The 27,446-nt window shown below is 36.0% G+C and overlaps 1 protein-coding gene across 2 annotated transcripts in view; it reads right to left on the bottom strand.

Moving 5' to 3' along the window:
* GABRA3 (gamma-aminobutyric acid type A receptor subunit alpha3) overlaps nt 1–27,446 on the bottom strand; it is a 314,861-nt gene that overhangs the window by 232,282 nt on the left and 55,133 nt on the right. For both annotated transcript variants that reach the window (XM_072818120.1, XM_072818119.1), the window contains exon 2: nt 760–934. In XM_072818120.1, coding sequence (XP_072674221.1) covers nt 760–899 — 140 coding nt within the window. In that variant the 5' untranslated portion in view covers nt 900–934. The remainder of the gene's footprint in view (nt 1–759; nt 935–27,446) is intronic.

Here is a 27,446-nt window from a genome sequence, read left to right as displayed (position 1 = left end):
TGGGGAATATAAATAATAGTGAAAGGGAAAATAAGGGAAGGGAGAAGAAATGTGTGGGAAATATCAGAAAGGGAGACAGAACGTAAAGACTGCTAACTCTGGGAAACGAACTAGGGGTGGTAGAAGGGGAGGAGGGCGGGGGGTGGGAGTGAATGGGTGACGGGCACTGGGTGTTATTCTGTATGTTAGTAAATTGAACACCAATAAAAAAAAAAAAAAAGTCATGAGCTTGGAAGTCAGGCAGCAGCATGGGAAGAATGGATGAGAGGTAAGTAGAGAAAGTAAAGAAAACTGTTTTGTCAGAAAGTAGGAGTGTGAAAAAGAGGAAATACTTAAGGCACTATTTAGAGGGCAGATTTTCAAACTTAACATGGGAGCTTCTAGATCACATTTATATGCTAATAAGACACAGCAAATAAAAAGGGACAAGTTGAAGATCTAAGAAAGAAAAAAAAAACAATTGAGTGCAAATGGCTGGAGAGAAGTGCTTTTAAGATGTTGCAAAGGGAATTTCAGCATGGACTAAGGAGCTGCTCAAGAAGACCTTTGAGATCTATTTCTACTTTGAGAGTCTGAGTTGATGTTTTAAATATATATATATATATATATATATATATATATATATATATATATAATGTTTAAGCAGCAGGAACTAGTGTACCTGAGTTCATCTAGGAAAAAAATAAAAAGTTTTGGTTTAAGGCAAGAATCTATCACAGTTTTCTTTTTTTTTTTTTTTTAAGAGGTAAGGGTTCTTACCCGCCAATATCCTGCTTCACAAAATCCCCAGGTTCTTGTCGTCTTGATTCCCCTTGGCCAGTTGTTCCAGGAAAAATATTAATCAGGAAAAGAAGCCCAAGGATGATTGTGTAGAAGTGACTCATTTGTGTGACTATCATCTTCTTAGGCAACAACTTGGAGAGACCTGTGAGATCTGTGTTTGGGGAAAAGAGGAAGAAAAAGGAGTAGAAGACAAAAAAAAAAAAAAAAAAAAAAAAAAAAAACAAGGTAAAAAAATATATATATTATTCAACTGTATTAGAGTCATTTAACTTCCCTAGTATCTAGTTACTAAATGATTAATATGACAATCCCCTTTCCTCGGTTTATAAATGCCACCAAAATTCATTCCCAACAAACTCCTTTCTTGAATATACCAAAACCCATTCAAGAAAGAGTAAAGAGCTCTAAATCACTAATTCAGTCTTAGGTGGCAGTTTCATCTCTTTCCCTGTTTCCTCTCAGCTTTAGTTACTTTTTCATAATCCAAGAGTTTAAAAGAATCTCTCATGTCTTCATTTTATTTTCCCCAAATCCCATTTTATCTTTACTCACAAATATCTTTGCCATAGTTAACTGTGTAGTATTGTAGAGAATATTATAAGACCTGAACTCTATAGCATTTTTGAGATTGATTCTCATTTCAATACAGTTAAGCAATTTTCTAAAAGATCAAAGGTCTTGGAGTAGATGAACTGTTTCCTCTGAAATAGGATGTTTCCCCGTAAAGATATTTGAGGGCAAAGTTAACTCCATGTAGGGGCCACAACATAAGAAATCCAAGTCTATTCTCCTAGTACAGAAGACTCAAAAAGGCCAGCAAATTATACTGATGATAGAATTACGTGATTTAGATTTGCCTATGTTCAAGGCTATTTTATGAACTCTGGACTGGTGGACATTTACCTAAGACATGGAGTTAAAAAAAAACAATATAACAAACATTAAATGGTCTCATTCATTTGGGGAATATAAAAAAATAGTGAAAGGGAATAAAGGGGAAAGGAGAAAAAATAAGTGGGAAATATCAGAAAGGGAGACAGAACATGACAGACCCCTAACTCTGGGAAACGAACTAGGGGTGGTGGAAGGGGAGGTGGGCGGAGGGTGGGGGTGACTGGGTGGTGGGCACTGAGGTGGGCACTTGACGGGATGAGCACTGGGTGTTATTCTGTATGTTGGCAAATTGAACACCAATAAAAAATAAATTTATTTGAAAAAAAAGACTTCTCATTTGGATAGCACAAGAAAAAAAAAGGAAAAAAACAATATAAAATGGCACTTTCTTGCTCTCTCTGAAGATTATGGCTTCTTTGAATCTGATACATTGCCCACTTAAAGGAGACCTAATTCTGACCCAATATCATATTCTTTTTAAGTTATATCAGTGGTTTAACTTCCAGTGAGAAAGAAAGGATTTAAAAACTTTTTTTCCAAGGAAAGTTTATGCAATTGACTAATATGTAATACAGATACATGCTGGAGAGCTATTACGGTTGATGAGAAAATGAAGAACAAGTCTTTTTAAATTTATCCCACCCCCAAAAAAGTAGCCACTAGGCTCTATATTCAATTGTCTTCTTGAATCTTTGTGATGAGAAAACATCTATTCTTGAGTTGTTGCCTAGGCATTTTACAGTATGGCAACCTTGCACATACCCAGAGTCTGGACATTTAGATAAGGACCCAAGCTTAGGATTCCCACCACAAGTTTCTGCTTTGCTTTTCCCAAGGTATCTTTTAAAAATAACCCCTTAGAGTTGAGCCCACAAAAAGTTAGTGATCTCCACCTCAACCACTTTATAAGTAATAGATGCTCGTAATTCTGCTTTCTATCTCTTGCTAGCTTATGACCTGACCTTCCCCCCAGCTCATTTTACTGCCCAATTGTGGGATTTGTAAGTAAATAAATCTTGTGACTTTACTTTTTATGTGTGAATGTATTAAAACTGCACCTGCAATCAAAACAATCCCAGGGTTTTCACTTCCCCAAAGTGGAAGCTCAGATGCTGGGGGAGCTACCTGTCGACCTCATATGGGTGGCTTGTGCCTCTTAATTTATCAAGGTATAATCTTCATATTCTTAATACACGAGCTATGGTTCTCTCTCAACAGAATCTGGTACAGGCATAGAAAACTATGATACTGGAGAAGATGAACTTTTGACATGAGAAAGTGTCCACATTACAGATAAAAATAGTCATAAAATTAGGTTGTATCTTATAAAATTGCCAATATTTGACAATTTTTGTTTTACAAAAACAGCAAATTTTTATGGTAAATCTAATATATAGGCTGTGGCATCCATGATTCAGTAACTACACAAGAGTTAATGCTTATTTTACAGAAATGAACAAACAGTACAGTTCAGAAAAGCATAGTATATAAGTAAGAAAATATGGTACATGAGCAGATGATTCTGGGGCATGAAAATCAGCTGTAGTATGAACAGTAACCATGATATATGCTTAACCATCCACAGTGCTTTAGCATACCCTAATGTTGTATGATTACATGACAAATGTTAATGCTCAAATAATCATAATACAAAATTGACAATTACCCTATAGGAACAAAAACACTTGGTACACGGTATGAAGCCCAAAATGCAAAAATAACCCATGGAATATAAAAAAGAACTATGATGGATCCTCAGAAAACCTAAGTATATGAGCAATAATCCTGTGTATAGAAGAAAACAGCTATGCTGCATGAGCAAAGAAAACCATAGTGTGTGCTCAACTACACTATCCTACTCTATACTATGGATCATGATTATGGTAAACAAGCAGCAATTGTTCTCACACTAAGAATAGATGCAAATGATACAGAAGCAAACGTTTATGATTTGGAAGAAGAAAACTATGATATATCATATGATGCATAAGAGGACAACAATGTTATATATACTCAGACTAAGGTACATGTTTGCATAACTATGAGAAGGCAGCCGTCACATATAGAGGAGGTTGGACATAATATGTGTCCTCCAACTACCATAACATTTTGTTAACAAACATCATTATTATAATGCATGTGAAGACATGTATGTATAAAACCATTTGATCACACTATATGTCAGAAAACCAAAGTACGTGAGCCTAATGATCACCGAACAAGACAACAGAACCTTGGTAAACACTTCCTTAAGACATTATACATGATCAAAAGCATGCCACTTGACTGTTGCACAATAATGTGAATACTTAACACTATTAAACTGCACATTTAGGGCAGCCCATGTGGCTCAGCGGTTTAGTGCCACCTTCAACCCAGGGCATGATCCTGGAGACCCTGGATCAAGTCCCATGTCAGGCTCTCTGCATGGAGCCTGCTTCTCCCTCTGCCTGTGTCTCTGCCTCTCTCTCTCTGTGACTATCATAAATAATAAATAAAAAATAAATAAAAATAAAATAAAAAATAAAAAACTGCACATTTAAAAATGGTTAAGATTTTTATGTGCTTTTTAACCACAATTAAATTTTTAATTAAAAAAATTGTACTGGAACAGGTAGCCTTAGCAAGTTAGCAAATAGCTACAAAACAGTCACCAACTGTGGCATGTATACACAGAAATGTGGCACATTAGCAGTAACTAGTATTAAATGAACATGTATCCATGACACATGCTCAGATGACCAGCAAAGAAGAGCAAACAAGGACTGTAAGACAGCAGACCGTAGTGCAAAAACTGTAATACTTTAAAGTCTTTAAACATGATAAAGTATCCATGTAGCTATAGATAATTATAGTATGCTTAGAGATATTTGGTATATCAGTCCTTAACCATAATGTGTGCACACACTGTGTGTATCATAGCAACCATGATCAGGAATTAAGTGACATTGTTTAGGAGTAGATGGCCATACTTGTGGAGTAGACTGCCATGGTGCAGGAACAGAAGGGCATGGTCCAAGAGTAAGCAGACATGCTCAAAATTTTTCTCACTGCAGTAGAGAGATAAGATATAGATGCATGTGGCCACAATGAATAACTAGTATCTCTTTAGTAATGATGACCAATAGTAAAGAGCTAGCTATAACATATGAACAAAGAAGTATAGCATACACACATCCATGGTGAATAAACTGAAAATTACAGTAAAGGAACATCATATAATGCCATGGATATTTAAACAACTATGCTGCACAAACAGAATGTAACCCTAATACTAGTTTTAAAATTAGTATAAAGAAGCCAGGCCACATTGCAAAAGCAGACAACCATGACATGTGCTCCTATAAGTACAGCACATGGATAAACACCAATGACATATGAACTTACAAACAATAAGCATATTCAGATAACCATGGGCACAATAGCAGATGCCTGTGAAAGAAGCAGGTTGACTATGAAATAGGAGGGGATAACCTTTGTGCAGGCTCAGATAATCTTGGTGTTAGAATGGATTATCCATGGTACATGAACATACAATTATGACACATGCTCCAGCCACCATAATACCTGATTGCACAGCCAAAATAGCAAATGATCAACCAATTCACTCTGCTCAAGATCTAAAGGAGAGTACAAGTAACAAACCAGAGGGAAATACTATCTATAAACTTACAAATTAATATCTCTATCCAAGATATGTCCTGAAACCCACACCTGCACTTAGATGTCTGAGAAATAACATGTTAAAATCTGAGGTTCAGATATTCATTCACCTCCGCACACATACAAAAACACTGTCCCCCTGTAATCCCTTAATCTCAGGTAACAGTAATTACCCTTCCATTTGCTCAAAGTAAAAACCCTGATATCATTCTTGACTCCTCTTTTAATCTCATATCCCACATTCAATCCATCAACAAGTCTCATTGGTATTCCATTTAAAAAGAAACATATCCAGGGATCCCTGGGTGGTACAGCGGTTTGGCGCCTGCCTTTGGCCCAGGGCGCGATCCTGGAGACCCGGGATCGAATCCCACATTGGGCTCCCGGTGCATGGAGCCTGCTTCTCCCTCTGCCTATGTCTCTGCCTCTCTCTCTCTCTCTGTGTGACTATCATAAATAAATAAAAAAAATTTAAAAAAAGAAACATATCCAAAATAAAACCACTGGTCATCACCTCTGCTGCTACTACTTGGGCTCAGCATCTTTTGCTGAAATCATTGTAAAAGCCTCTTAATTGGGCTTGTTGACTCTGCTCTTGCTTCCTTAAGTCTTTTCTCTATATAACAGAGTGAACTTTAAAAGTGTTAAGTCAGATCATGTCTCTCTTCTGCTCAAAATCCTCCAATTGCTTCCCAGGTCAAAAGCCATGTTATGATCTACAAGGACCTACAGGATCTAATCTCCAAATAGCTGGCTAACCTTATCCTCTTCTACCATCCTCTGTTACTCACTCCACTTCAGCCACTGTGACCTCCTTGCTGCCAATTGGATATATCAGGCATGTTCCAGCTCTAGGGCCTTTGCCTCCACTGGGAATGTTCTTCATCTAATTTCCACATAGTTTGTTCCTTCTCTCACTTCATGTTTTTGCTCAAAGATCACCTCTCTCAATGAGGCCTATCTAAAATTTCACTCTATCTAAAATTTCAATCTTTCTTCACATCCTGGATACTTCCTATGCAGTTGCTCTATTTTTCATCATTTGCACTTCTAAGATATATTTCATGTTTTTTGTTATTGTCTGTTATTCCAGTATAATACAAGCCCAACAGGGACAAGGAATTTTGCTTATCTTATTCACATATATATGCCCAATACACAGAAGAATGCCTAATAAATAATGTATACTTAATAAATAGTTAATTAATGAATGTTATTTTGAAAAAGTCACATCCATAAATGGGGTAAAATAGTATAAAGATCACCTTCATACTACCAGATCAAGAGACTACTCAGCATTACCAAATACTAGTCATGTTAGGCTTTAAAAGACTTCCTACTTCAATGTAAAATGGGAATAATAATACTCATAATCTAATTCTAGATTAAATAATATACATAAAATACCTGACCTGCTACCAGGGACGCCTGGGTAGCTCAGTGGTTGAAACATCTGCCTTCGGCTCAGGGCATGATCCCAGGGTCCTGGGATAGAGTCTCACATCAGGCTCCCTGCAGGGAATCTGGTTCTCCCTCTGCCTATGTCTCTGACTCTCATGAATAAATAAATAAAATCTTCAAAATAAATAAAAAAAAGACCTGCTACCAGGATGAGTTTGCTGTTAGATCCTGTCAACATACAAATTCATTTTATCACAAACTTTTGAGCATCTACTATGTAAAAGGCATGGACTTCAAATGGGATTCTTAAAACTTCTTTACCTCAGTGCCTAGAAACTACCAGATACTAACACTCTACCCACCAGCACCCCACTTGGATGCTATGAGGCACTATCTGCCAGTACTTTACCTAAACAGAGGCATCGCAATTGTTGCTACTCACATACTACAAAACTCTGACATTTTGTTGCCTCAGTTTGAAACAACAGTTTCATTTAAGGCCATCTAATTCCACTTAGCCTCAAAGTACTACCATTATTAAAAGCTCTGGAGCCAGAAACATCTTAGTGCCAATTCTTGACATACCACACAGAAACCTGACATTGGGTGAATGATTTGACTCAACATTCTCCTCTATAAAATGTTGATAATGATAATACTGCCATACAGGAGTGTTATGACAATTAAATGGAATAATTTGTGGGCAGAATTAAGCATTATGTTTGACATATAGTAATCTTTGGTCACTATAAAATGCAGGTCAATTCCTTGACCTCTTGCCTTCCAATGAGCCTCGGCTTCACCCTAATCCAGTCAAACTTTCTCATGGTCAAATACTAAATCTTGTCATTACAAATCCATGATCTCAAATAACTATATGACCACATCCTCTCAACCCTACTGTCAATTCTTCTACCCTCCCAATCTGTAATACCTTGATCCCACCACCTTCAAATTGCCCATCATCACCTTCATGTTATTTCCTTTCTTGCAGTACTTGTTATATACATAGTCTATAATTTTTTTTATTTTTTTTATTTATTTATGATAGTCACAGAGAGAGAGAGAGAGAGAGAGAGAGAGAGAGAGAGGCAGAGACACAGGCAGAGGGAGAACCAGGCTCCATGCACCGGGAGCCTGACGTGGGATTCGATCCCCGGTCTCCAGGATCGCGCCCTGGGCCAAAGGCAGGCGCCAAACCGCTGCGCCACCCAGGGATCCCCATAGTCTATAATTAATATCATTAAAATCATTCTCTGGTATGTATCTTCAACACACTTGCCTCTCTCTTACTCTGTTGTACCTGCCTGGAAAAACATAAATCAGCACTGGCCACAACCTCCTCCTCTGAAATTCCTTAAACTCCATATTACCACCCTAGTTATACTACACCTCTGGCCATTTCTATTCTATCTTCTTAGTGGGCTTCCCCTTTAGAGGGAACCCTCTAAAACTTTAGGTTCCCTGGCTTGGGATTAATACAATTCAAAATATATCCCCTATCAGACACGAATGATGAAATATCTATAACCTCTACCCATAAAAGCTTAAAACATCTGCAGAGAACAGAATATTATGAATAATAAACCAGGAGACTTGAAAAAGAATCAAATATAACTTCTGGAAATAAAAAGACTTTGAAAAGTCAAATGTATATCTTAGCAGGACACATGTTACATATAAATAGAAACAGATTGCATATCTTTTACATTAGAAGAGGAGAAAAAATAAAATGACTTAAGAAATGCCAATCAAAATAAGAAATAAAAGAAAAAACATAAAATAAGCATGCTAAATAGAAAACATTAAAAGATGGTAGTTTCTAACTCAGATATATTAGCAACTTTAGTCTCTAAGGCCCATTTGAAATAAAAAGATTATCAGACTAGATTAAAAATACTAAAACTAAATTATCTGCATGTTGTTTATAAGAGTCATATCTCAAACACAAAGGAACAGAAAAATTGAAAGTAAAAGTAAAAAGTAATGCTATGCAAATATTAACCAAAACACTTTTTAATATTCAGAAAGTAAAGACTATAATTCAAAGGCTTATTAAAGATAAAGAGGAAAATTCCATATGGTAAAAGGTTCAATTTAACAAGTATAATAAAATTCTATACATCTAATAAGACAGCTTTATTATTTTTTTAAAGATTTTATTTATTTATTCATGAGAGACACAGAAAGAGAGGCAGAGACATAGGCAGAGGGAGAAGCAGGCTCTCTGCAAGGAGCCCAATGGAGGACCCAATTCTGGACCCCAGGATCACGCCCTGAGCCAGAGGCAGACACTCAACTGCTGAGCCACCCAGGCATCCCTAATAACACAGCTCTAAAATATGTAAAGCAAAAATGGAAAGAACTACAAAGAAACATAGACATATCTATGACCATAATGGAGTACCTTAACATACCTCTTTCAGAAATTGACACATTAGAAAGCTTTTAAAAATCAGGATAGAAAAGATTTTAACAAGATGAATAACAAATCTGAACAATGGGAAATATACAGAATACTGTATCCTTTGATGGCAAAAATACACCTTATTTTTTTATCTCACTGGATATATTTACAAAAATGTACAAGACTATAAAATAAATTACAAATTTCAAATGATTAAAATAATATAGGATATATATACATAGGATATGGATATACATGAAACTCATGGCCAAATAAAATCAAAATACAAATGAGAACATCATAAATGCACAAAACCAAAATCACTATTAAAACTTAGGGTATGCAGCTAACAGTACTTAAAGAAAAAGACATGGCCTGTATATCAAAAAGAAAAAAAAACTTAATGAGGGAAGAAGATGATCAAAATAAGCTCATAGAGTAAAGATACTAATAAAGATGGAGCATCAATTTTTGAAATAGAAAATAAATAATTTATAAAAGAGATGATTAAGAAAGCCAAAAGTTGATTCATTGAAAATAACTAAGAAGCAGATCATGTGCATAGTTCAGCAACTTTCTAACAACTCGTTTGAAGATTTAGATGAAATGAACAAATTCCTAGAAAAATATAACTCACTAAAACAGAATCAAGAAATTAGAGAAAATAATAGTCCTGTAAACAGTAAATAAATGGAAATAGTAGTAAAAAATATGCCCACAAAGAAAACCCAGGGCCCAGATGATTTAGCCAGTGAGTTTTGCTGAACACTCAAGGAAGAAATAATGTAAATTATATGTAAATTTATTCATAAAATAACAAAAGGTACAACATCTCTAAATTTGTGTTACTAGATTAACATAACCTTAATACCAAATCCTGACAATGACAGCATGAGAACAGAAAATTACCAGTAAAAATCCAGAAGAAATTTAGCAAATTGTATACAATATGTAAAATGAATAATACATCATAGCCAAATAGGGCTTATCCTAGATATTCAAAATGTTGAATATTAGAATATTAATTAATAAAATTCACCTACATCAACAGATTTTTTTTAAGTTATGACCATATCAATCAAAGTAAGACTAGAAGGGGATTTCTTTGATTTATTGAAGGGAATCTACAAAACAACATATAGAAAACAACATACCAAAAAAGAAAAATTATAAAAACTGTCCCTTTGAAATCAGGGACATAATGCAACTGCTATTCTAAGTCCTAGGTAGCAGAAGAAAATAAGACTAAGAAAAGAGGTAGTTTGGAAAGGAAGAAACAAAACTCATTACCTGGATATTCTATGACTGTGTATATAGAAAATTCTATATAATCAACAGATAAATTATTATAACTTGTAAAAGACTTTATCAAAATAGCTGGATACAAAATTAATACCCAGAAATCAAATTCTCAAGATGAATAATTATATATTTAATTTTAAAATCCATATGGTATAACATAAAGTTAAGAGGTATCATATGGGGGGGAAACTAACAAAGCAGGAGGGGAAAACTAATAAAGCAGGAAACCACAAATGTTGGAGAGGATGTGGAGAAAGGGGAACCCTCTTACACTGTTGGTGGGAATGTGAACTGGTGCAGCCACTCTGGAAAACTGTGGAGGTTCCTCAAAGATTTAAAAATAGATCTGCCCTACGACCCAGCAATTGCACTGCTGGGGATTTACTCCAAAGATGCAGATGCAATGAAACACTGGGACACCTCCACCCCGATATTTCTAGGCAGCAATGTCCACAATAGCCAAACTGTGGAAGGAGCCTCAGTGTCCATCGGCAGATGAATGGATAAAGAAGATGTGGTCTATGGATACAATGGAATATTACTCAGCCATTAGAAACGACAAATACCCACCATTTGCTTTGACATGGATGGAACTGGAGGGTATTATGTATGCTGAGTGAAATAAGTTAATCGGAGAAGGACAAACGTTATATGGTCTCATTCATTTGGGGAATATAAAAAATAATAAAAGGGAATAAAGGGGAAAGGGGATCAAATGAGTGGGAAATATCAGAAAGGGAGGCAGAACATGAGAGACTCCTAACTCGGGGAAATGAACTAGGGGTGGTGGAAGGGGAGGTGGGCGGGGGGTGGGGGTGAATAGGTGACGGGCACTGAGGTGGGCACTTGACGGGACGAGCACTGGGTGTTATTCTATATGTTGGCAAATTGAACACCAATAAAAGTAAATTATATATATATAAATTTATATAAATAAATGTAAATTTATATATATATATATATATATATATATATATATATTTAAAAAAGAGGTATCATATGAAGCAGCCCAGGTGGCTCAGTGATTTAGCGCCACCTTCAGCCCAGGGTGTGATCCTGGGGTCCCGGGAGCAAGTCCCATGTCGGGCTCCCTGCATGGAGCTTGCTTCTCTCTCTGCCTGTGTCTCTGTCTCTGTCTCTCTCTCTCTCGCTCGCTCGCTCTCTGTCTCTCATGAATAAATAAATAAAATCTTAAAAAAAAGAGGTATCATATGATCCAGTAATTCTGTTACTGGGTATTTAACTAAAGAAAACCAAAAAACTATTTTCAAAAGATATATGCACCCCTATGTTTATTGAAGCATTATTTACAATAGCCAAGATATGGAAGCAATCCAAGTGTCCACTGTCCATCCATAGATTAATGAATAAAGACATGGTGTGTGTGTGTGTGTGTGTGTATACACACACACATACATACATACATAATGGAATATTAATCAGCCATAAAAAGAATAAGATCTTGCTATTTGCAACAACACGGATTAACCCAGAGGGTATAATGTTAGGTGAAATAAGTCAGAAAGAGAGAGAAGTACTGTGTGATTTCACTCATGTGTAATTTAAGAAACAAAACAAAGAAAAAAAATACAGGCAAATAACAACCAAAAGTGACTTTTAAATACAGAGAATAAACTGGTGGTTACCAGAGGGGAGGTGGTTGGGGTTGATGGGTGAGATAAAGGAGATTAAAAGCACATTTATCATGAGTACGGAGTAATATATATATATATAATTGTTGAAACATTATACTGTATACCTGAAACTAATATAACACTGCATGCTAATTATATTTCAATTTTAAAAATCACCTAGGCCTATAAATAAATCTAACAAATGATGTACAACGCCTCTGTAAGATAAAACTATAAAATGTAAAGAGATGATGAAGACCTAAATAAATGCAGAAATACAACTTTAAACAGAATACTGTCAAGTTGTCAATACTGCTCAGTTTATTTTTTGACTGATTGGTCAGGTTTGACAAGCTGATTCTAAAATTTTGCATGGAAATGCAAAGGGCCAAGAATATCATTCTGAAGTCTTTTTTTAAAGATTTATTTATTCATGAGAGAGACAGTAGAGAGAGAGAGGCAGAGACATAGGCAGAAGGAGAAGCAGGCTCCTCACATGAGCCCAATGCGGGACTTGATCCCGGATTCCGGGATCATGACCTGAGCCAAAGGCAGACACCCAATCACCAAGCAACCCAAGTGTCCCTCTTTCTGAAGTCTTAAAGAAGAATACAGTAACAGGATTTTTTCTACTAATATCAAGATTGATTTTAAAAATTGTAATGGGCAGAAGGGTATTGATGCCAGGAGAGGCAAAGAGAAAAGTATATTCAGGAAAAAAAAATCTAGGCATATATGGACATTTGATTTATGGCTGAGGTAGCACTGAAGAATTGTCTGGTAAATACAGGATTTTCAATAAATGGTGCTAAGATCATTGTTTATTTTCATACCTCATACAACAATTAAATTGGAACCTTACCAAGAGCATGAAAAAATTTACTAAAGGTGGGTTGAAGATTTAAACATGAAAGTCAAAATTATAAGACCACATAATAAAAGTGAACTTCTTCACAAACTAAAGTAAGAAAATATTTCTTAAGCATACACAAAGTGTAAATTATAAAGGAAGCAACTAATAAAACAACATATTAAAATTCAGAGCTCTGTTCATCAAAAGACGTAAGAAAAAGAGTAAAAGAAGCTCATAAAATGGTATATTCTTGTCACACAACATACATTTAAATTAAAAAAAAAATAAAGAAACATCTAAAATATGTGAAGAATTCCTATAATACCATAAGAAAGAGAGAAAATCCAATAACAAAAATGGACAAAAGACTTGAAGAGGTACTTCACGAAAGAGGAACTACAAAATATTGTTTTCAAGAAAAAGTGTTTTATTAGTAATCATGGAAATTAAAATTAGAGCCATAATAAATTCTCATTACACCTCCATTGATTGACAAAAATTTTAGTCTCATAAACATCAAGTTTGACAAAGATATGAAGCAAAAGGAATTCTCCTACACTCTTGGCAGGTGTCTAAAATGTCACAAACTCCTTAGAGAAAAGTTTGGCAGTAGATTGTCAAGTTGATAACACACATATCCATGATCCACATTTCTACTGCTAGACATATGGGATAGAGAGTTATTTACCCATCTCAGAGCATATTTCAGAGAGGAAGGGATCGCAGGTAGACTCCTCCAGGAACAAAGGGAGCTGGCAGGTGCCACTCCCCTCCCCACCCCAGCATAAACACACAGCCATCTACAATAACCAGCCCACCACCTACACACCCTACTCTCATGCTTACACCAAGCCCTGGCCTCCTATGATTCAACAGACCCACCTTTCCCAGTCATGCTTGCCTCAGTGCTCTTGCTGCAGATCTCCATCCCCAGAAGACTGGCAAAAACACTGCCAACACTGTATCTCCTGACCCACACATTTTTCAGGGCCTCAATTCCACCAACAATAGGACGTCTCATTTCACAGGCAGACCAGCACACTCCTTGTTAAAATGTGCTCTGCTGTGGCTGGGACCAAACACTACCCACAACAGACAAAGAGAACCTCTGTGGATGACTAAAGGGGGTGCACCAGGACCCAAGAGCAGGGCAAGGGCAACACACACAGAGGACACTCCCTGAAGTGTCAGGTAATAGAGAACAGGGGACATTGCACTGCAGGGCAATTGCTACCTTTAAGAATAGAAGACACAGCTGACTTTCCTAACAGGGAGAAACAGACACAGAGAGTTATATAAAGTTAGGAGACAGAGGATATGTCCCAAATAAAAGCAGAGGACAAAACCACAGCAAGAGACCTAAGCAAAATGGACATAAGTAATATGCTGGAAAGGGAATTTAAAGTAATGATCATAAAGATACTCCCTGGACTTGAGATAAGAGTAGAGGACATCAGTGCGACCCATAACAAAGAAATAAAAAAGAACCAATAAGAGTTGAAGAACAAAATAAATGAAATTAAAAATATACTTGATGGAATAAACAGCAGGATAAATGAAGCAGAAGAACAAATCAGTGAAATGGAAGCCAGAGAACAGGAAAGAAATCAACCTGAGTATTACTTAAGTGAGAGGAAAAAAAATACACAAGTTGACTTAGGGAACTGAGCGACTCCATCAAGTGTAATAGCACTCATATTATTGGGATACCAGAAGAGAGAAAAAGGAGACAGCAATTTTATTTGAAGAAATAATAGCTGAAAATTTCCCAAATCTGGGGAAGGAAACAGCTATCCAGATCCATGAGGCACAAAGATCCCCCAACAAATTTAACCCAAGGAGGTCCACATCAAGAAACGTAGCAATTAGAATGGGGGAAAGTAGTGAAAAAGAAAAAATTCTAAAAGTATCAAGAGAAAAGAGACAGTTATACACAAAGGAAACCTTGTGAGGCTATGAGCAGACTTTTCAGCAGAAACTTTACAGGCTAGAATACAGTGACACGATATATTCAAAGTGCTGTAAGGGAAAAATCTGCAGACAAGAATACTCTATCCAGCAAGGCTATCATTCAGAATAGAAGGAGAGGTAAAGAATTTCTCAAACAAAAACTATAGGAATTCAGGAGCACTAAACCAGCCCTATAAGAAATATGAAAGAGGATTCTTTGAATAGAAAGGAAAGACATAAGTGAGAATATGAAAAATAAGAAACACAAAAGTAGTACAAATAATTATTTCTATAAAAATCAGTCAAGGGATTCACAAAATAAAGGATATAAAATATGACACCATATACCTAAAAATGGGGAGGCGGTAGAGGAGTAAAGAAAGGGCTTAAACTTAAGTGACCATCAATTTCATATAGAATGCTATATGCAGACGTTATATACAAATGTAATAGTAACCACAAATCAAAATTAAAAACCAGTAATAGATATGTGTAGAATAAATGATTCCAAGTATATCACTAACGAAAGCCAGTAAACAATGAAAGCAAGTGAGATAAGAATCAGAGAAAAACTACAAAAAAACATAAAACAAGTAGCAAAATGGCAATGCACACGTAACTATCAATAATTACTTTAGATGTAAATGAACTAAATGCTCCAATCAAAAGACATCGAGTATTAGAGTATATTAAAAAAAAAAAAGATTCATCTATATGCTGCCTACAAGAGACTCATTTCAGGCCTAAAGACACCTGCAGATTGAAAGAAAAGGAAGGAAAAAACATTTATCAAGCAAATGGAAGTGAAAAGAAAGCCAGGGTAGCAATAAGTATACTGGACAAAACAGACAATAAAACAAAGACCATAAGAAGGAAGTTTATAGCAATACAGGTCTACCTCAAGAAGCAAGAAATATCTCAAATAAACAACCTAACCTTATATCTGAATGAGCTGAAAAATAACAAACAAAATCCCAAACCAGCAGAAGAAAGAAAATGATAATGATTAGATTAGAAATAAATGTTATAGTCAACAAAACTAAAAGACAACCTACAGAATAGAAGAAGATATTTGCAAATGACGATCAGATAAAGGACTAGTATCCAAGATCTATAAAGAACTTATTAAACTCAACACCAAAGAAACAAACAATCCAATCATGAAATGGGCAAAAGACATGAACAGAAATTTCACAGAGGAAGACATAGACATGGCCAACAACACATGAGAAAATGCTCCGCATCACTTGACATCAGGGAAATACAAATCAAAACCACAATGAGATCCCACCTCACACCAGTGAGAATGGGGAAAATTAACAAGGCAGGAAACAACACATGTTGGAGAGGATGTGAAGAAAGGGGAACCCTCTTGCACTGTTGGTGGGAATGTGAACTGGTGCAGCCACTCTGGAAAACTGTGTGGAGGTTCCTCAAAGAGTTAAAAATAGATCTGTCCTAGGACCTAGCAATTGCACTGCTAGGGATTTACTCCAAAGATGCAGATGCAATGAAACACCGGGACACCTGCACCCTGATGTTTATAGCAGCAATGTCCACAATAGCCAAACTGTGGAAGGAGCCTCGGTGTCCATCGAAAGATGAATGGATAAAGAAGATGTGGTCTATGGATACAATGGAATATTACTCAGCCATTAGAAACAACAAATACCCACCATTTGCTTTGACGTGGATGGAACTGGAGGGTATTATGCTGAGTGAAATAAGTCAATCAGAGAAGGACAAACATTATATGGTCTCATTCATTTGGGGAATATAAAAAATAGTGAAAGGGAATAAAGGGGAAAGGAGAAAAAATGAGTGGGAAATATCAGAAAGGGAGACAGAACATGAGAGACTCCTAACTCTGGGAAATGAACAAGGAGTGGTGGAAAGGGAGGTGGGCGGGGGGTGGGAGTGACTGGGTGACAGGCACCGAGGGGGGCACTTGATGGGATGAGCACTGGGTGTTATGCCTTATGTTGGCAAATTGAACTCCAATAAAATAAATAAATAAATAAATAAATAAACAAACAAACAAACAATGTGGAGGAAGAAAGAAAGAAAAAGAAAGAAGAAAGAAAGAAAGAAGAAAGAAAGAAAGAAAGAAAGAAAGAAAGAAAGAAAGAAAGAAAGAAAGAAAGGTTATAGAAACTAAAAAATAGTAGAATGAAACCAGGAATTGGTTCTTTGCAAAGATTTTTTTTAAATGCGGGATCCCTGGGTGGCGCAGCGGTTTGGCGCCTGCCTTTGGCCCAGGGCACGATCCTGGAGACCCTGGATCGAATCCCACGTTGGGCTCCTGGTGCATGGAGCCTGCTTCTCCCTCTGCCTATGTCTCTGCCTCTCTCTCTCTCTCTGTGTGACTATAATAAATAAATAAATAAAAATTTTTAAATAAAATAAAATGATAAACCTCTATCCAGACTTATCAAAAAAGAGAGAGGACTCAAACAAATCAGAAATGAAAGAGGAAAAATAACAACATCACACAAATACAATTTTAAGAGAATATTATGAAAAACTATATGCCAAAACATTGTACAACATAGAAGAAATGGATAAATTCCTAGAAACATATAACCTACCAAAACTGAAGTAGGAAATAATAGGAAATTTGAACAGAATGATTACCAGCAATGACATGAAATCAGTAATAAAAAAAAAAAACTCCAAACAAACAAAAGTCCAGGACCAGAGAGCTTCATAGGTAAATTTTACCAAACATTTAAGAAGAGATAATAACTATTCTTCTCAAACTATCCAAAAAAAAATAGAAAAGGAAAGAAAATTTCCAAATTCATTCTACATATCCATCATTTCTGTGATATCAAAACCATATAAAGACACCACTAGAAAAGAGAACTTCAGGTATACATCCTTAATGAACATAGATGCAAAAATCCTCAACAATATATCAGCAAACTGAATTCAACAACACATTTAAAAAAAATCATTTGCCATGATCAAGTGAGATTTATTCTTGGGATACAAGGGTGTTTCAATATTTGCAAGTCAATCAACATGATACATCACATCAATAAGAGAATGTATCAAGACCATATACGATCATTTCAATAAATGCAGAAAAAGCATTTGACAAAGTACAACATCCATTCATGATAAAAACTCTCAGCAAAGTAGGTTTAGAGGGAGCATACCTCAATATAATAAAGGCTTTATATGCAAAACCCACAATGAACATCATCCTCAATGGGGAAAATCTGAGAGCTTTTCTTCAAAGGTCAGGAACAAGAAAATGATGTCCACTTTCACCACTTTTATTCAAAATACTATAAATTCTAAACATAGCAATTAGACAACATAAGAAAATAAAAAGCAACTAAATCAAAAAGGAAGATGTAAAACTCTCACTATTTGCACATTACATGAGACTGTATAGAAAGCCCTAAAGACTACTTACATGAACTGATAAATGATCAGTGAAGTGATAGGCTAAAATCAATCCAGAGAAATCTGTTGTATTTCTATACACTAATGATGAAGCTGTAGAAACAGAAATTAAGAAAACAATCTCATTTAAAGTTGCACTAAAAATGTAAAATACTTAGGAAAAAACTTAACCAAAGAGGTTGAAAGCCTGTAATCTGAAAAGTATAAAACAACGACAAAGAAAACTGAAGATGACACAAAGAAATGGAAGGACATTCGATGCTCATGGACTGAAATAGGTATTGTTAAAATGTCTATACTACCCAAAGCAATCTACACATTTAATGCAACCCCTATCAAAATATCAAGAGCATTTTTCACAAAACTAGAACAAACAACGCTAAAATTCATATGGAACCACAAAAGACCCCAAATAGCCAAAACAATCTTGAAAAAGAAAAGCAAAGATGGAAGCATCATAATTGCAGACTTCAAGTTATATTACAAGGCTTTAGTAGTCAAAACAGTATAATACCAGCACAAAAACAGACATATAGGTCAATAGAACAGAATAGAAAACCCAGAAAAGTACCCTTGACTCTATGGTCAACTAATCTTTGACAAAGCAGGAAAGAAGATATAATAGGAAAGAGACAGTCTTTTCAGCAAATGGTGCTGGGAAAACTGGATAGCAACAAGCAAAAAAAAAATGAAACTAGACCACTTTCTTATGCACAAAAATAAATTCAAAACGGATTAAAGACCTAAATGTGGGACTTGAAATCATATAAATCCTAGAAGTGAGTACAGGCAGTAATTTCTTTGACATCAACTGTTAGCAACATTTTTCTAGATATGTCTCCTGAGGCAAAGGAAACAAAAGCAAAACTAAACTATTGGGACTACATCAAAATAAAAAGCTTTTACACAGCAAAGGAAACAATCGATAAAACTAAAAGGCAACCTATGGACTGATAGGATATTTGCAAATGACATATCTGATAAAAGGTTAGTATCCAAAATATATAAAGAACTTATGAAATTCAACACCCCAAAAATGAATAACCTGGTTAAAAAACAGAAAGACATGAAAAGACATTTCTCCAAGGAAGACATTCAGATGACTAACAAACACATGAAAAGATACTCAACATCACTCATCATCAGGGAAATGCAAATTCAAAATTACAATGAAATAGTATCTCACTACTGTCAGAATGGCTAAAATGAACAACACAAGAAACAATAGGTATTGGCGAGGATTCTCTCGTAGTGGGAAAATTCTCTTGTAGTGTTGGTAGGAATGAAAACTGGTGTAGCCACTCTGGAAAACAGTATGGAGTTTCCTCAAAAAGTTAAAAATAGAACTACTCTATGATCCAGCAATCACACTACTGGGTATTTACCCAAAGAATACAAAAATACTAATTCAAGGGGATACATGCACCCCTATGTTTATAGCAGCATTTTCAATAACCAAGATATTTCGGAAGTAGCCCAAGTGTCTATGGATAGATGAATGGATAAAGAAGTGATTACACACACACACACACACACACACACACACAGTGTAATGTTATTCAGCCAAACAAACGAATGAAACCTCGCCATTTGCAACAACGTAGATGGAGTTAGAGTACAACTCTAAGTGAAATTAGTCAGAAAGACAAATAGCATATAATTTCACTCATATATAGAATTTAATAATCAAAACAAGCAAAGGGAAAAAAGAGAGAGAGACAAACCAAGAAACAGACTCTTAACTAAAGAGAAAAAAATGATGGTTACCAGAGGGGAAGTTGATGGGGGGGGGGGATGGGTAAAATACGTGATGTGAATTATTTTTTTTTTAATTTTTATTTATTTATGATAGGCACACAGTGAGAGAGAGAGAGAGGCAGAGACATAGGCAGAGGGAGAAGCAGGCTCCATGCACCGGGAGCCTGACGTGGGATTCGATCCCGGATCTCCAGGATCACGCCCTGGGCCAAAGGCAGGCGCTAAACCGCTGCGCCACCCAGGGATCCCTCGTGATGTGAATTAAAGGGTATACTTATCAAGATGAGCACTTAGTAATGTATAGAATTGTTGAATCACCAGAAACTAATACAACACTATATGTTGACTATAATGGAATTAAAATTAAATTAAAAACTTAATAAAAAATGGTAAACAGTCCTGTTAAAGACAGGACAAGAAAGGAATTTTATGCTAAGGAGAGCATAAGTCTATACAACTTTCCTTGAAAATAATTTGGCAGCATGAATAAAAAGTCTATAAAAAATGCTCTGATTCTACAACTCTACTTCTAGGAATCTACTATACAGAAAAATTCAGAAATGCAAAAAATAATTCATGTTTAAAATATTTATTACAATACTATATTAGTGAAATTTAAAATAATTTAAATATATTAAGAAATTGGTAAAACGATTAATGTTCTATAAATGAAGATTACATTTTAAAACTCTTTTCACATGGGGAAAATGTATATGATATATAAATATGTGCAAAACCAGGATATGTAATCCAGAAAGGTAAGTTTTTGCCCAAAGTCACTTGGGCAGTGACTTACTGAAGGTCACAATACCAGTTAAAACAGGGAATGGAATTGAACATAGAAACGCTCTGAGAATAACTATGGTATAGGAGCATATAACCAATATGAGTGCCCCTCTGATCATGGTACATTGCCTATATACAATTGCTACAGTGGATAAATAGACATTACTAAGAGTTTAGCCATAGAACCAAAGGAATTAGTGATCTGTTATGATAATCAGGACCCAACTATGGATTATCAACTTACATGTGCTCAAATGAACTTGATCATAAAGGAGCAGATATTCATATATATAAGTTGACAACCATTGTGTTTGAGAAATCATTAATATTTTAATAAACTCAGGAAGCATGCTAAAGTGTCAATAGTAAATGAGTAGATGACCATGGTGAATTAAAGAATCCATGATATTACCATGAAGTCATTCAACCATGGAACATGTCATGGTAGTGCTGGAGCACATAATGATAGAATAGTAATTATTCAGATAGATATTGCATATAATTTAAAAACATTGAAACAAATGAACTTGCTTCAGGAACAGATGCAACAATGCAAGAGTACACTGATACATATTTAAGCACCCATGGTTCAAAAACAGCTACTACTTAAGTTTGAGCAGTTGATCATGATGAACACTGAAACAATCTGCAATACATGCTGAAAGGTGTGAAGCAATAGACATCTGAACATGAGAAAGGGGCAGAATAGTGATAGAAAAGTAGGCAATCATGGTACATGAGCCAATTATCTAATGCTTATAATCCTTCATTCTCAGGACGCCTGGGTGGCTCAGAAGTTGGGCAATCTGCCTTCGGCTCAGGGCATGATTCCAGGATCTGGGATCGAGTCCCACATCGGGCTTCCTGCGAGGAGCCTGCTTCTCCCTCTGCCTGTGTCTCTGCCTCTCTCCCTGTATCTCTCATTAATAAATAAATAAATCTTTTTAAAAAATCCTTCATTCTCAGGACTGGTATGGACAATCAAAGTTCAAGCACATAGTAAAGAAGTACACTTCTACAACTTAAGACAGAAGGAAATAATATTAATGATCTGCTTACTGAGGTATATATGCTGCATGAATTAAACATGCACAAAACATGAAAGAAATGAGTTTGACCCAGAAATAGAGGGTAATAGTGTAAAAAGGGACCACTCTAGCATAGATCAAAAAGGCACATGAATATCCACCAACAGCTTTTTGATAATTTGACCATCATGCATACCACACAATCTCAGAACTTAACTGAAATTTATGAAACAGGAGGAAACAGCCATAGTGCAGGAATAAATGGACATAGTAAAGATGCAATCACAAATGCTGCTATGTGATTAAAACATGGATCATGGGTTTTTTTTAAATGGCTTTGCTCCAAGAGCTAAAGGAATTAATGTAAATGGAGATTCCATGGTGCATACCCAAGAAACTACAGTGCATTTTGAAGATGCACTATAGGAGTGTGAGCATCTGAAAATGATGCACAATCAGAAAGCCCTGTGAACAAGAAGCCAGTTATTATAGAGGAGAGAGCAATGATTCAAGAGCAGATATCTATCACCCAAGTGCAGGCAGTAATTGACATATGAAGGAATATAGTAGATAGCAATAAGGCAAAAGGAGACCATGAACACTACATAATCATAATACTTCTCAGAAAACTCCAAAACAAGCTTTTAGCCATGATTTATTTAGATGGTATAGGAGCAGACAGCAGTGAAGGAGAAGAATACCTCAGCCCGGACCTGAAAAACAGCATGCATAAGCTAATACATAGTCCAAGGTACAGAAGATGGCATTTTCAGTATAGGATCAAATGATAATGATTCATGCTAAGAAAAGTATGATATGTCATATGGAGTATGAGTATGGTGAATGATCAAAAGGCACAAATGGAAGCATGGTGAATGATCAAAAACTTAAAGGAGCAGAGAATCATGGTTTAGAGCTTGTTCACATGGATATGGTATGAGATCAAAAATACAATACAGGAACAGAAATTTGGGGGCAAAAGCAGGTGCAAATAGTGAAAAGGGAAACATCACAGTATATACTCAAATAGCAATGGGGCATGAACAAAGATCCCTGGCACTTGAGCTTCTAATGTACAATCAAATTATAATGTACAATCAAATTATATGCTAAGAGCCAGGATACAGAGGCAAAAGGGTAATATAGAAACTGACAGCAATAGGGATGCCTGGGTGGCTCAGTTGGTTAAGCATCTGCCGTTGGCTCAGGTTATGATCCCAGAGTCCTGGGATGGAACCACACATCAGGTTTTCTGCTCAGTGGAGAGCCTGCTTCTCCCTCTTCTCACCCCCTGCTCATTCATTCTCTCTCTCTCTCTCTCTCTCTCTCTCTCTCATAAAAAAAAATATTTAAAAAAGAAACTGGGGATCCCTGGGTGGCGCAGCGGTTTAGCGCCTGTCTTTGGCCCAGGGCGCGATCCTGGAGACCCGGGATCGAATCCCACGTCAGGCTCCTGGTGCATGGAGCCTGCATGGAGCCTGCTTCTCCTTCTGCCTATGTCTCTGCCTCTCTCTCTCTCTCTCTGTGACTATCATAAATAAATAAAAATTAAAAAAAATGTTTAAAAAAGAAACTGACAGCAATAATTGGAAGCCATAAAAAGGGAGTTCAAAATAAATTTGCTATATAAACTTATTTCTGTAAAACAGAAAATGGCAATCTCATTACAACAGTAGACATGATTATGTCATACACAAAAACATGGTATATGGTATATGAACATATCAGATAAACATGATGCACATATAAGAGAAGTTAGTAAGTAGAGAAAGCCATAGAATAATACTTACTGAAGTAGGCTTAATATAATAATTAAGAAATTATAAAATAAGATGACATGGAATGGTCCAGGAGCAGATGGCAATTACTCAATACATGACATCATGGCAAATGCTCAGACATTTGTGTGTTGTGAAGATACCATGAGTGCTTAAACATTTGACTATAATGTAAACCAAGACAATCTCAGAACATAGGATATCACTCATAATATGGAGAAAGGAAAACAATACTAGTATAATAATAATGCCAATGATGATGATAATAGTTCATACTTATTTAGTACTTATTATATACCAGGAACTAAGAACTTTACATATAATAATTATTTTACTTTCACAACAGGTACATGAGGTAGGTATTACTATTACTATTATTTTAGGATTGAGGAAACTAAGGTATAAAGGTAGGAAGTGACTTTTACATCAGTCTAACCACACTATATATCAATGATGCTGTGCTATCTCTGATATACATGGTGGGTGATCAAAAATACACAGTAAAGAAGCTAATGGCCATATTGTTCACACAGACAGTGAACACTGTTGCCTAAGTAGATTCATAGCCCATTATCAAACATCCGAGGTGCATGAGCAGCCACCACAGTAGGTAGAACATTTGACCACAAGGCACAATCCAATCATCCTGCAATGTGGGCTAATACCAGGATTACACAGGTATAGGCAAACCAGATGCTGTCAAAATTAATAAACTGTTATTCATGATACAGAAGATTCCATTCCTAATTCAGAAGTAGACAATAACTACATTTTTACAGAATCATAGTATATGAGTAGAAATCTATAAACCCAAACATATCATATGAACAGAAATTCCTTATGCATGTTCAGACCACCAGGAAAAATGAGCCAACACCTATATAAAACAAAGAAAATAACCACTTAGCGAAAATTGCACAGATAATCACAATATAAGATCAAAAAGCCACAACACAGGAAGGAATTACTTGCTCCAGGAGCAGAGGGTAATGGTGGGGAAATATGATATATGCTCAGATGATCACAATGCAAAATCAATCAATCACTGTTAATTGTTTGAACATGACACATATCAATATGCTTTGAACATATATCAATTATACAAATACAGGTGGAAATGGTAAAGTAGTCTTTGTGCTGTTCTTGCTCAGGTAGATGTGATGAGTAATGAAGAACATAACACAGCAATAAATGACTTTATTGAGGGAGACATTATTACAGAAAGGAGAAATAAGGCATAACATCAGATGACCATGTTGGAAGCAGAGCCACCACCAGTAATGTAGCATATGACTGAGACGTACAATCAGATAATCTCAGAATGCAGGCTGACAATCACAGTAAAGAACAAAAAGACGTACTAACTTAATATTGTCAGCATTTACTATATGCCAGGCACTAATCTAAGCATTTTACATGTAACACTTTGAATCCTCACAACAACCCTATGAGGTAGGTATTATCATTACTATTATTTTGCAGTTGAGAAAACAGGGACACAAAGGGGTGAAATGACTTGTGCAAGGACACCAAGCTATTAAATGGCAGAACTGGGATTAAATACAAGCATTCTAACTTCAGAGTCAGCACTGTGCATATACACTGATGGTGCCATGCTTCCTCAAATGGACATGGTACAAGATTTAAAAATACAAAGTACAGGAACAAATGGCTTTGGTCCAGAAGTAGGCGGCAATGTAGCAAAAGTAGACACCGTAGCACATGCTCAAACATCCGTGGTGCATGAGCAGCCACCACAGGAGTCTGAGCATTTGACTACGATGCACACTCAGAAGATCCTGCAACATGAGCTGACATCCAGTGTATAGGAGTAGATACTGAAGACGAAGGAGGAAGTAAACACATTGAGGTAAATACCCATGGTGCACAAAATGATATTTATGGTACAGAAATTTTCATTCTTAGTAAAAAGCAGACAGTGATGGTGCATTTTAACACACATGATGAATAAACAGAACGTTATAGTAAAACTTCAAGCACAATAGAAAAGTAGAATGCATTATGCAGTTTTATATAACTATAGAGGATGAACCAACAGCTATTTAGAGTCAAGAGACAAAGTACAACAGAAAATAACCATGAGTGGAGACATCACAGATGAATTTGGTACACAATCAAAACATCTCAATACATAAATGATTGTTTCAGAATCAGATGTCAATACCATATAGAGACACCATGAAATATGTTCACATAACACTTGATGAAAGCCATCAGCAATGCTTTATCATTTGATTATAATGTATACAGGTAAACAAAAACCCTCTATACTATATTATAGCAGTCTTGATACAGGAGCCACAAGACAGAGGCTATGATATAAAAACTTGTTTTTGGAGAAGAAAACCATGTTATGGTGCTGATATCTGATACTCAGATACTGTGCTTTACATAAAAGCCATGGTAGAGGAGTGAATAGTTTTGTCCATAACTATAAGTTAGATTTGCCAAAGGAGACCTGACACCAGATACTCAGATGACCGTGTTGCATTAAGAGCCACACCTAGTATTTGAGCACTTGATTATGACGCTTACCTATACAAACCTATAGCATGAATCAAAAGCAATGACACAGAAGCAAATAAACATGCCAGTATGCTTCCTGAAATGGACAAGGTTGGTGATTTTTAAAAACACAACGTATTTCTTTAGAAGCAGATGGCAATGATGAAACAGGTGGAATTAGGGTACATGTTCAAACAACCTGATACCTGAACAGCCACCACAGGCATTTCACTGTAATGCACACTCAGAGAAGCCAGTGACATGCAAAAACATCTATCATCTTTGAACATATATAGTGCAGGAAAAAGCAGGAGTGATGAAGGAGTAGAGAGCCACAGAATAGGAGCAAATTACTATAAAACATAAACTCATATACACGATGCATGAAACACCATTTCCCTGTGGAGCTGTAGGCAATGAAGTTTTCTGCTCAGGAACCATGGGATATGAGTATACAAGCATGCTGCATGCTCAGACAACAATGTGTGTGAGCAAAAACCTAGAATACAAAAGTATGGGGGCGTGATACAAAAGCAAACATGTAGTGGAATAGGCTTAGATAGACTGGGCATATGGATAAAGGAAACAATACATGAATACATTTTCTTTAGGTCAGCAGCATATGGCAATAATGCTAGAGGGGATATCATGGCAAATGTTCAATCATGGTGCATAAACAACTACCACTAATGTTTGAGCATATTACTGTGATGTACACCCAGACACTCCATGAAAAGGAGCTGAGGACCACAATATAGGGGCAAATGAACAAGAATATTAAGCGAGATAATGATGATAAAAGAGCTGAAAACAATTACGCAGGAGCTAATAGGGTAGTGCAGATAGCAGTTATTCAAAGGGAGACTCGATGGCATACGCTCATGTCATGGTGCATTAAATGCTAGTATAATGCACAATGTCTGAGTATTATGCCATAATGGATACCTAGAGAACTCCAGAATTTGAGCTGACAATCATGATAGAGAATCAAGGGACACAGTATCATTTATCATAATCATCACCACATACATCTTACTACATGCCAGGTAGTGTTCAAGATATTTATGTATAATAACTCACATAATCCTCACAATAATCTAATGAGGTATTATTTCTGTCTTTTTGCAAGAAAACAAAGCATAGAAATATGAATTGATATCCCCAGGATCCCACAGCTAGTAAGTGGATAATTCAGGATTCAATTCTACTCATTTTGGCTCTTAAATACTACAATAAATGTCAATATGCTGTGATTCTTTTGACAGACAT

Source organism: Canis lupus, chromosome X, assembly GCF_048164855.1.
Source record: "Canis lupus baileyi chromosome X, mCanLup2.hap1, whole genome shotgun sequence".
In the NCBI taxonomy this organism is placed as follows: domain Eukaryota; kingdom Metazoa; phylum Chordata; class Mammalia; order Carnivora; family Canidae; genus Canis; species Canis lupus.
The sequence above is the reverse complement of the archived record's forward strand: the minus strand, read 5'-3'. Positions and strand labels throughout refer to the sequence as shown.